Raw genomic sequence first — 12,384 nt, forward strand, 5'->3', positions numbered from 1 at the left:
GCCCTCTGTCAAAAAATCGCCGTTAATCGTCCCTAATTATCATATCCGAGAACAGTTTCATTTTGAAGAATTTCTTTATTGGGCTGGATTTAATATCCATGTGGAAATGCCACGTCGATCCGTACCTATCGCCCGACTACTTTGCTAATGTGGATTTTTTATCAACGTGAAAATGCTACGTCAAGTTGGAACTAGACCACAAGGTAGATTTGAAAATACATTGAAAATTTATGGTCTTTTTTTTAAGACAAGACAAAATTCGGGACAGATTTGGGACTGCACCTAAAGTTTGGGGCTTTCTCGGAAACAAAAAAAAAGGTCGGTGCAGATTTGCGACTGAATCTAAAGTTATGGATTTTTTCTGAAATAAGGGGAAAAAAAAAAAAGAGGTCGGAATAGATTTGGGATTGGACCTGAAGTTGAGGATTTTTTAGGGAATTAGGTCTACATAAACCCGGGAGGCAGGAAAAATTTTGTTTCCTGGTTGGTCTCTTTCTGAAAGTATCTTTGATGGGGAATCAAAAGTAGTATAATGCAGGATACCAAGTTGATACGGCAAGGAGCCAGAGATAAAATAGAAAATTTTAGGAGTAAAAGTCAGCGATCCAATGATCTAATTTTTTTTTTTTTTTTGGTTATTATTGGAAACCACATAATGGAAACAAAGATTAAAAAAAAAATGTTTGAGTTTGAATTTAGAAAAAGGAGGAGCCGTTCGAAGTGGCTGAGAAATGGACTCATTCAATGTCTGTTCTCTCGTTGTGTCTGCGGTGGATGAGAAGGTTCCTTTCAGTGGCAACATCTACTTGTATTTTCATAAACACATCGTTACATTTATTTACATTTTTAATTGTTGATGTAGATGTTCATCTATTTGTTTATGTTATTGGCTTGTAGCAATGGCCCAATCGGCCTAATTTGGTTCTTTTCTGCTCTGGACAAACTTGAAGGATGACAATGGGAGACAATCTTATACAATTTGAATGAAAGGCCTCTAAGACTTGGACTATTTGGAAGCGCATTCAGATGACAATACCCGTCTAAGCACCACGTCGTGAATCATGAGAAATATCAAGGAAGACATAAAAAAGAAAAAAAGGAAAATGGGAAAAGATCCCATACTAGTTGTCCTCAATGATTGACATTAACTTGTCACGAGTGTATCAAACCCGGTACGGAATTGAACCCATCGACGGGTCACGTGATATTCCTATCGCATCGTTTGTCCCATTACGAATAATATCAAAAGTGAAACCGCAGGACGTTGGCATCCAGAAGATTTTGCAGGATCGACTTATTGTGAGATGCCTATGTTATTAATTGATAAAATGAAATCATTGAAGAAGTTGTACATTTTTACGTGTGTGTGAAAAGAGAAAAATATTTCAAGGTTTGATTTTTTTTTTACGGCTGTTCAAAAGATAGAAAATACATAAAATCTAAAACTTAAATATGTGAATTTACAATATGATTATTAATCTACACATTTATTCATTGATATAATATTTATAAAATCTCTATATGTACAAGTACTTTTACTTTATAAGGGATGATTACACAAATTATCCCTTAACTTTGATCACATGTGCAATGCGGTCCCTGAACCTTAGCCACATGCGTATGTGATCTCTGCACTTTTAATTTGTTGAATGTGGTTCCTAAATTTCATTTCAACGTGTAATGTGATTCCTAAACTAAATATCCAGTCTTATCCTTGCATTAATTCAAGCTCAGGGATATAATGAAAAATTTTCATATAATTGAGGAACTAAATTAAATGTCTATCAAAAGTTATCAAAAGTTCATGGATCATATTGAACAATTTAAAAGTTCGTGGATCACATTGCACATTAAGCCAAAGTTCAGGGACCATAATGAACAAATTAAAAGTACAGAAAACACATCATATTTTTCACTAAAGTTTACAGACTATTTATGTCATTTTTTTTTTTTGAATCTATAGATGTTTAGTCGACATAGAGTATGTTGTTGTACTTAAAAGTTCATGGACCACATTGTACATTAGGCCAAAGTTCATGGATCATAATGAACAAATTAAAAGTACAGAAAACACATCATATTTTTCACTAAAGTTTACAGACTATTTATGTCATTTTTTCAATCTATGGATGTTTAGTCAACATAGAGTATGTTGTTGTATTTCTATTCCAAGAACTTGGACAGAGAGGCCATTTGAAAAGCTTGGCCCAGACCACTTATTGTTGATTAGCCCAAACTGGCCCACGGTCACCCTGCCCCTACAATTTATTCAAGTTATTACACGATGGACATTGTGATTCAACTTTCTATTTGTCAAGCAAAACAAGCTCTCGGAGCTTAGATTTTCTTTACACTCTGTTTTTTTTTTTTGGCTTAGAGGCGACTGTTAGGTGATATTCGGAGTCAGTTTTTGAGTATCTCGACCAGCCACTTCCCAAGGCAATCTTCAGGGCTCACCAACATGTCGGTATGGTGTGTTAGAATTTTACTCATGTAGTACTGCAGTACTGTCAATGAGGCTTAAGTGCAAGAATAACAAAAAAAAAAAAAAAAAGTGTCAACTCTTTTACCATTGTATTCAGAATTTTACTAATGTAGTACTGCAGTACTATCAATGAGACTTAAGCACAAGAATCACAGCAAAAAAGAAAAAAAATGTGTCGACTCTTTTACCATCGGAGAATCTTGTTGGTTTGTAGAGCTTAAACATTCAAAGCCACCTTGGACCTTGATTTTGATAATAGTCGTGATAATGAGGTTCGGTGCGATTCACATGCATCAATATGTTTCCTATCTCCAATTCATCGGGATTTTTGTCTACTTGATTCGGTTTGGTCCCATTTTATGAAAGAAGCTGACACATGCTACTGTAAGTAACTTTAGAAGCGATGTGTAATTCGAAAAGCATATAACTTCTATTTTACATCATAACCTACGTAAAAAAAAAAGAAGAAGACAATTTATTTGGATGGTTTTTCAGTCACCATTTCGTGATGTGTCGTAATTTAGCCTTCCCTCAATAATTTTGACTAGTGATTTTTCAAGTTTCAGGATTAGGGTTTCATAGGTCTCCCCCTACCCTGGAACATTAGTTGGTGGGAACGAATGCTAAAAGACAAAGCGTGGATGCTTGCTTGCAACTTAACCAAACCCCATCGGTTAAAGATTTTCTAATCGGAGCTTAAATCCAAGTCCAATGAAGAAATCAGATTGGTCTTTAGCGAACTTTTGTCGTGCTGCCGCTTGCATTGAGAACCGAAAGTCGTGCATGGTTTGTTGCGTGCCTTGTAAATTAAGAATGATAATAATAACTATGGTGTGAAGACAAAAGTCGAGACATTATAATATATATGCACTCCACAGTGACCCCGAGGACCAGGACAAGAGAAGAGGCGCAAGGGCCAAGGATTCTTTGGGACAGAACAGAAAAGAGACTTTGGATTCATGGGCACTTTATGCCAGAATGTCTGTCAGACCGTCAACTTTCAGAGATATCTTATCTTTTCAGGTCCTGTCCGGTTGCTTTCTTGAGGGTTCTTTTCCTTTCTGTTCAAATTTCAAAGAGAAGCAAAAGTATTACCACGAGATTTTCTCCATCAACAAGATTATTACTATGGTTGGGCAACAATTCTTGATGCTAGCCAGGAAAAATTAGGTCAAGAGTTAGTACATATAGGGCTCATGTCACTAAAAATCTTGGATTAGTACATCCGTGTTATATTTAACTAACATCATTTTTTATGATGTAAAAACCTTGAAATCACATGCCCGCATTATATTTACTCTTAACTAATTTTAGCACAACAAAAAACTCAAAATTAGTATGCACGTGACGTATCTTGCCCTTCACTAGCTTCCGTCCGCTATCCCCATTAAATTTGTCGGCATATAAAAACACGTGGCAAACAGCACAAATGATCGGCATGCAAAGTGGATTCAACATGAAAATACAGTATAAATTGGTTTCCTAAATGACGTGGAGGAGCCAGATTTGAAGAAACGGAGTGAGATTGGGAAACACGCTAATTTAGCCCCAAGAGCTCCCTCATGTTTTGATAATTTGGTAAAATCCTTAATTTTGCACAAATTTTTCCTAAAGATTTTGATATATTTGTAACGAGAGTACCAGTTTGAGAGTTTTATGATGCGAAAATTAGTTTGTGATAGATATAACACGTACCAGTTTGGGACTTTTGGAAATATCAACCCTTATATGTATAAAAATCTTTTTATTTTTCGGCCGGATGCATCGATGTTATTTCCTAATATTGATACTGTTGATTACATGATAAAAAAATAAGGGTCAAAAGTAAACTTACCCCGATTGAGCTATTGACTCAATTTTCTTTGTAACGAACACTAAACAAGTACTAATTTACTTGTTCTTTTCTCAATAGTAGTGACTCCATAACTTCTCACATTGGTAACTAAACAGCCCATAGGTAAACAAGACTCGTGTTAAAAACCTGACAGATAAATCTTATCGCTTTTTTTAACGTACTAAATATATCTTTGTCGATTAAATGGCAAGAGGTTGAGAATCCAAACCTTGAAACCAACACGAGGTTTAAGAAAAACAATTAATTAACATTCTCTAATCTTCCTCAGTACATATTGCTCTTCTAAATATAAAATGTGGATTATTTTCACCCAAAACAGCTGGTGGAGGGAAAATTCAAACACAAGCAACTTTAAGCATGGCACGAGTGTCTTTATACGTAGTTATTAAGGATCAAGACTATTCATGGAAAGTATTTAATATTAAAAAAAAATAAAGAAGCACAAATTAATTATCAAACAATGTGTTAATTTTTATTTTTATTTTTGGTCTAAGCAATGTGTCAAAATTTAGTCAAGTGGAAAACTGCTGATACAATACAAAAGAGGAAATAAAAGGAAATCTTCCGGACAAGACATCCTCGTTATGAAAGGAAGGAAATCTCCTTTAACGACGAGCTCCTGGAGGCTGGAGCGCCCTATATATTCGGACACTGCTCCACGCACAGCTCCCAACAAAATCAAATATCGAGAATCACTCTCTCTCTTCCGTTCATCAAGAGCAGAAGATCGATCGACGAACGGAGGGAAACTAAAGTCGCCGGTGTTGGGAGAGGATGATGATGAACACGAACTGCATCGACTGCATAGACGTGCAGAACCCGCTGAAGATAAGCAAGGCCCTGGTCAAGCACCGCCAGTGGGCCGAGTCCGACGCCAGGTTCTTGAGGATGATCAGCGCGAGCGCGAGGGACGGTGCCGTCGGCGGCGGCCGCGACCCCTTCGTCGACGGGTACGTGTGCCGGCAGAGGTTTCTGAGGAGCTACAAGTTTAGCCAGAAGGAGGAGACGGTGGCTCAGAGAACCAAGAAGTGGTTGAGGGGGGCGAAGCAGAGCGCTGCCGCGCAGTCCACGTCGAAGGAGGAGGGCAAGAACGAGAACAAGGGCAAGAAGAAGAATAAGAAGAAGAAGAGCATTGGCGACGGTTCTTGCTCGTTTCTTGAGGCTGTCTTCAACTTTCTGTTCCTGTGCGTCGCCAAAGTGGACGTCGACGATGTGGTTCTTCGGACTCGGCCGGCCAAGGCTTGAGAAGGATCTCTCCTTTCTCAGTTGGAGATTGAAGCGTTTTCGTTCTTTTTCCTTTTTCTGATCAGATTGCGGAGTATTAAGATCAATGTATTTGAAATAATTCTACTGCTTCTGTGAACGCTACGACAAACCAAAGCGCTCTTGCTAATTGGATCTTCTTGTTTCCCTTTCCTAATAATTTGCGACGGAAAATAATGTCGGTCCCTGCAATGCATGTGCTAAATCTCTGATTTTCTTTTGCGGTTGAATTCAATTTGGTGGCCTTAAGTCTCCGGTATGATACCTGTTAGGAATATATTGAAGATGTGAAGTCCAGATTTAGTTCTTGATCAACTTATTACCCTTTATGTTCATGAAACCAACAACATTGGAGGATTTGATTACGTGACAGTTACATTCAAAAGGACTAAGAACGTATCTAAATTTTGCTTTGCGACTATTATTAGATCCTCTAATATAGTATTAAGAAAATTGTATGGCAATTACACTCTGAACGAATTATAGATAGACCTAAATTCACGAATTGCTTATTCAATGGTGATTGTGGATTTTCTTTTGCGATACTCGAAGTCGTCTTGATGAAAGTCCTATCCTCAGTAGGAATGCCAAAATTGCACAAAAGGGAGAGGACATCATAGGAAGAGGAGAGGTCGGTTCTTATGATTACCCCACATACGATAAACCGTTTGCCGGTCAGATTGGTGCTATACTCCTGTTCTAAGCCAAAACAGAGTTTCCTCTGTATCTACAACTAACTGCAGCATGAAAACCAAGGACAGCTTTCTAGTACGGAGTTGTCGCAGTTTTAGTCCCTAATTATAGGAGAAGAGGATGTGTAGCCAAAGCAAAACTTCCTCCATAGTTATTTCAGTAGTCAGAATTAACCTTGTCATTCAAATGCACATGTGAGTTATACATTCCTGCCAGTCTACTAAAATGAAACCTTTTCCCCTTACGGCTACAGCCTACATCAAGAGAGTTTTTCCTAAAATCCGGCATTACATAATACATTGCAAACATTCACAAAGGTTCTCTTTTTCTTTTGTTGAAGAAAGAATACCAACTGAGCTATCAAGCGAAATGTATATGAGTTAGATACAATTCTTCCTTCCAGGATGTGATCTCCCCATTGGATATTCATGTGGAGCCTGAAGGAGGTGGAGAGAACCGACTTTCTCTGCTAGTATTTTTGGGAACTACCGCGTGCATTATCTCCTTCTGTTGCATTCTCCAGTCTCTGCTCGTTTGGCTCAATGCTCGAGATACAGCTACGATCTGTGAAAGTTGACAGCATCCTTAGAGGGAAGTTTTGATGACGTTCATGCTTTGGTTCTGTGACTCCTTTTGCAACATTTAGAATCTGAAGTAGTTCCTACGTGCGTCTGATTCTAACTCAGTAGGTAGGAGGTAAGTCAAATCCTAATATCAAAAAATTTGGAAGAAAACCATTATTTTGCTTATATGGAAGGGGATGTACACTCAATTTCTGATTTTGGTTTTTGCTTCAACTTTGCTTTTCATCTAACAGCAACTTTATTCATTCCTCCTGTCTCTCCAAATGCAAACGGCCGAAGTAGTTTCTATGTTTGGCAAGAAAACTTGCATTCTTTGTCTTTAAGGCATTGGTCTTTCATTAATTTGCAAGCTTGTAGTTGTTACCATCTAAACAATGGACCTTTTTCGACCATAAAAACAAAAACAATGGACCTCTCAATGGTGGTCGGGGTTGCTCAAGTCATCATAAACAACAACATTGATATTGAAAATAGGTCGCTAGATCTGTTGCAAAACTAGTGCGCCGGTTCGCCTCTTAGGACCGTTGTGCTTTCCGAAAGCAGGAGAGGAACAGATGACATTGAAGAGTGGAGAAATGCACTGGATGAATTACAAGAAGCAAGGTTTAGTGCAGATCACGTTGGAAGAGGAGGTATTCGGAGTTTTGGAATTCGGTTACGCCCAATTGAAAGAGTCAGACTTGCAACGGTGTTTCCAACATTGCGCGCTGTATCCAGAGGATTACGAGATTTCAACAGGGCACCTGATTGGTGACTTCCTTCATCTGAATCGTCGTAGCAACTAGCAAGAAAAGTCCGCAAGCAGAGTACCACAAGAGTCAGAGTACTCTAAAACTCCATGGTCAAGACAAGAATTTGATGATTTCACTAGGTTGGGCGAGCAGCTACATAGTTTTTGTATCGGCCAATGCAGCTTTCTTTGATAGATATGGTCACTTTAACTCACGCCATTCCATTTCCAGGCGTAGTTCTGGAGAAGTACGTGTCGATTCATGTTGCATTGCAATGCATGAATCTGAAAAATGCGACCATTTCCACATCCTTGATGCAGTACAAGGATGCTAGAGTTACTTAGCAGATTACATGGAGGATCCGCAAATTGTCATTCTATAGACTACTCTTTGATATCATATTCGCCGCGACTTTTTCCTGGATTTTTCAATTAAAAGCCACTGACTCAAAGATTCAAACTTTGGAACAAGACAGGCACAATAACTGGCTCATACCAAAAGGCAAATGCTTCAGAAACAACAGCATGTCAACAGACACTACCAGATTTTGACCCCCCCCAAAAAAAAAAAAAAATCCTCGCCGACGATTTCTTTCATCAGTCAACGCAGCTTTCTGTGATGGAGATGGTCACTGTAACTCACAGTTTCACTCCCTCTCCTCCCCAGTGGCTGGGACTCATCTCGAAAGCCTCCAAAGAACCGATCATCTCCCGCGTCAAGGTGGGAGTGATTTCCCTGTCCGCCACAATCGCACTCGCCACGGGATCGAACTCCCTGGGCAGGCCGTCCAGTAATTTCCAGAACGCATCTTCCTCGCGCACAACCCCGCCGTAATGTCTAATCCTGCTCACCTGCAACCTCAGCCTCGAGTAGTATTTCCTGACAAGTCTCGGACTCCTCCTTCCTAAGGTCACGGTCGAACTCTCCCTGGTGGAACCGGAGCTTGGTCAAGCGCGCCTCTTCGGGTCCTCGGAACTCCTCCTGCAAGATTTCCCACGCCTGCTTCGCGCTGGTCGCGTCGCAGATCCTCGGGAAGATATCGTCGGTGACTGCTTGTTGGATGGTGAAGAGGGCTCTCGGGTCCCGTCGCAATTCTTCCTCCAGTGAAGACTTACGTACTCCACACTCGACGGTTTCCCATAAGCCTTGAGACTTGAAGTAGGTCGTCATCTTGATGCGCCACAAGTGGTAGTTCTCGCCGTTGAAAACCGGCACGGGGAGAGCTTGATGCTTCATTTTCTCGTCGAGCGAAACCGTGAGAGGCTGAGAGCTTTTGAAGTCTCTGGGGGGTTTTTATACGAGGATGTGAGCCATCGGGAATGACGAGGTTGTCAGGAGATTTTAAACGGCGCCCAGCGCGCGTCATAATGTTGGGGGCGTTTTCGCACGACGACTCCGTCCCACGCGCTACCGCATTCTCGCCTGAAGTTACGTTTTCGATGGAAAATTACCTCTCCTTATTTATGAACTGCGTACTTATCCTTTCTGGAGAAATGGTTCATCGGTACGAAAAATAGGAAGCTGCTAGCTTGACGGTCCGATAGATCTGTATTTATTTTTGATCTCATGATATTTCAATTAATAAGTGTTTTATGCAAAACAAATGGTGACGATGTGTGATTGTACTGTCAGATTGTCAAGGAAGCATTCTCCATGGCAAAACCCCTCGTTAACCCGAATCATTCGTAACTTAAACCCATAAATACTTCGTTTTTATATTAAAAAAATACCGCCAAAATTTCTAAAAGATTCCCAGAAGCAGACAATATTGCCATTATACACTATTCTAGAGAATTCCTCATAATGTCATTGATCGGTAGGGAGGTGCCCTCTCGTTAGTCGATAGAGAGGTGCAATCTTCACCATTAGATCGAGGATAAATCAACGGTATAATTGAGGGAGTATATATACACGTGCGGCCGAGAAACACTAATTCACGTTTGTTTACATTCATCGTCAATTGGTAGTTCACTTGCTTTCCTCAACACTGGTTTTCTCATGCACATTCCGAATATGGTGATGAATATAGTGCTCGATGGCTAATACAGATCACCTAGAAAACGATGCTGTAGTTAATTAAATCATGTAAAGTGGGTCAACGTCAAAAGTAAAAACTATCTGATCAATATATATTGACTCGCCTTTCTTCGTAATAAATACAAAGAATTACTAATTGTTTTGTTCTATTCTATGAAGGGATTCAATAACTTCATTACTGATTGTTTTGTTCTATTCTATGTAGGGATTCTATAACTTCTCGTGTGGGTTGGCGCACAAGGAAAACAAGACTCGATGTTAATTGCATGATAACTAAATCAAATCGCTAAATGCTTCTCAATTGGTTTGTTAATTGAATTCCTTTCATTTGAAAGTAGAGGCGATTGGTTCTTTAGAACTGGAAATTGCCCAAGGACCGGTTCCAAAAAATAAGATACGAACCGGTCCCACCAAGTTTCACGTGATCAGTGGCATGTTTTCCAGCAAGATACGAACCGGTCCAAGCAAGTTTTTTTTTTTTTTTTTTCCAGCAAAAAAGAATGTCCCTTTTCCTATCCAACATTATCCTATCCAGAAAAAAATGTCCGAATTCTTGTGGTGGAAATTCGTCCTGGGGACGGCTAAAGGAACTACGTCTCAGGAACCGCTAAAGGCACTTCGTCCTAAGTCATCTTTTATTTAATGTGAGAGTTAGCTACATTGCTCAACAAGTTAGAAGAGAACTAGGTTTTTGGTAAAAGATAATTTCTGCAATGGTAGAATTTATAAATGGAACAACAGGCCTATAACCTTTGATATAATATTTTTTAATTGCCATGTTCTTTGTGAAAAATAAATAAATTCAAACATGTGCAAAGAATAGTTCACTTTCCTCTTGCATATAAATATCACTTGAGGATGAACTTATTCGTTTTTCTATGTTTTTTTACCACAATAACCTCTCGGATGAAGTAAAAAAACAAAAAAATAAAAATAAAAATTGGGAGAATGCATGGTTGATGAAGTTAAAAAACATTTAGTGCAAGTTATTTTAATAGAAAAAAATGAGTAAGTCCATTTTCAAGTAACACGTAACAATTATACAGATGCAAAGATTAGCAACTCCATTCTCGACGATAGTCCCATGAGGCATGCGATATGAAGTACGTCTTCATCTTGATGGTCGAGAACTCATAGTTCTTGCCATTGGAGACCGGCACAGCAAGGGCTTGATGCTTTGCCATGTGAGACGATGGAAAGCTTGCTAGGGTTAGGGTTAAGCAGCGGTGGCGAGTGCAAAATATATTTCTCCTAGTTGTGGTTTTACCGGTGATTAAGCACGTGATAATTTCCATTTGGAGGATACATATGCTCATTTGTTAGTACATTATGATTATACAATCGATCATCCAAATTACTTGCGTAACTCTTATCAATCAATGTAGCTGAACATCACGAAGCTTTGTGTCTCGGGAAAAATACTAAAAAGTTCGTGCAATTTCCATTTGGAGGATACATATATTCATTGCTAGTGTATTAGACAATCGATCACGCAATTTACTTGTGTAACTCTTATCAATCAATGTAGATGAATATCATGGAGGCTTGTCTCTTGGGAAAAGTATCAAAAAAGTCATAAACATATTACATTGATACCAATTCAGTCATAGATATTATTCACATTGGTACAAATCGAGTCCATTCGACCAAATTAAGCCAGAAACTAACGACGTGGATGTTGGCATTCTTATATAACATGACCGGCGCCGACGTAGATAATTTAATTTTCTTTTTAATTTTCCCTGTCAAAACATTGCCAAGTTTGGAAAATCCTAGGGAAGATTTCGTCATTTAATGTGTTAGAGTAATTAAATATTAAATCACGCATTCATTTAACAACTTAAGCTTTGAGAATGGTAGGTAGTGCCCAAAAAATCTCATATGGAATGAGAGTAAGAGTTCCCGAGATCAAATATTTCCAAGTTCCTATTTGCCTCTCAATGAAACATTTCCATGCTAAATATCAGGCAAAAAAATCAAACTAAGCTTTTAGAATAGTTGGTAATAGTCCCATAAAATCTCACATAACCCTTGTTGAATGGTGAAGAGAGCTCTCGCATCCCTTGCCATATCTCTTCCTTTGGCATGGAGCGATCCTTCTTGGTACGGGTTTTTATTCTCGACGATCCCCCGTGAATCTTGAGACTCGAAAGCAGCCTTCGTCTTGATCCTCCAGAAAATCATAATTCTTGCCATCAAATACCAGCACAGGGAGAGTTTGATTCTTCGTTTTGTTCCGCCGAAAAGTGTTGACGAAATACCTTTGGAGGTATGGATCGATGAGTAGATCGACAAATGGGGTAAAAGCTCTCTGTTGATTCTCAAACAAAAAACACGATCGACCAGAAAATTCAAAGTATTGAATGATCATGTCAAGCCATGTAAAGATACTAAATATGCAAAGATGGACAGGAAGATTGTACAAGTCTTCGATTGGCTATCCTCCCCACAGAGCATAATTCGAATATTTAAACTTATTGCACTTTTACCGATTCAGTCATAAATTTTTGAATTTTTTCAATTGAGTCCTAAATTTTTCACGTTTTGTTAATTGAGTTTATTCGACCAATTTTAGCCAGAAATCATCGTCTTATGTGGTACAGTTGACGTTGATGTGGACAATTAACCATAATATTTTCTTATTTTTATTATTTTTTCTTTTCTTTGTTTTTTTAACTATGGCTGGAAAGGATCGTGAGCACCTTGCCTGTGGCCGGCGACCCTCGGCTAGACCAA

The 12,384-nt window shown here is 38.9% G+C and overlaps 1 protein-coding gene across 1 annotated transcript; it reads left to right on the top strand.

Annotated features, from left to right (window-relative positions):
* Positions 1 to 5,114: 5,114 nt before the first annotated feature.
* Positions 5,115 to 5,585, top strand: LOC115740305. Its single transcript, XM_030673783.1, has one exon. It carries the CDS (start codon positions 5,115 to 5,117, stop codon positions 5,583 to 5,585), a length of 471 nt encoding a protein of 156 aa, XP_030529643.1.
* The last annotated feature ends 6,799 nt before the right edge of the window (positions 5,586 to 12,384 follow it).

The sequence above is a fragment of the Rhodamnia argentea genome, chromosome 1, assembly GCF_020921035.1.
Source record: "Rhodamnia argentea isolate NSW1041297 chromosome 1, ASM2092103v1, whole genome shotgun sequence".
In the NCBI taxonomy this organism is placed as follows: domain Eukaryota; kingdom Viridiplantae; phylum Streptophyta; class Magnoliopsida; order Myrtales; family Myrtaceae; genus Rhodamnia; species Rhodamnia argentea.

What these genes read in the sequence shown, in the direction of transcription:
- LOC115740305 (XM_030673783.1), top strand. Translation starts at nt 5,115, where the DNA reads ATGATGATGAACACGAACTGCATCGACTGCATAGACGTGCAGAACCCG.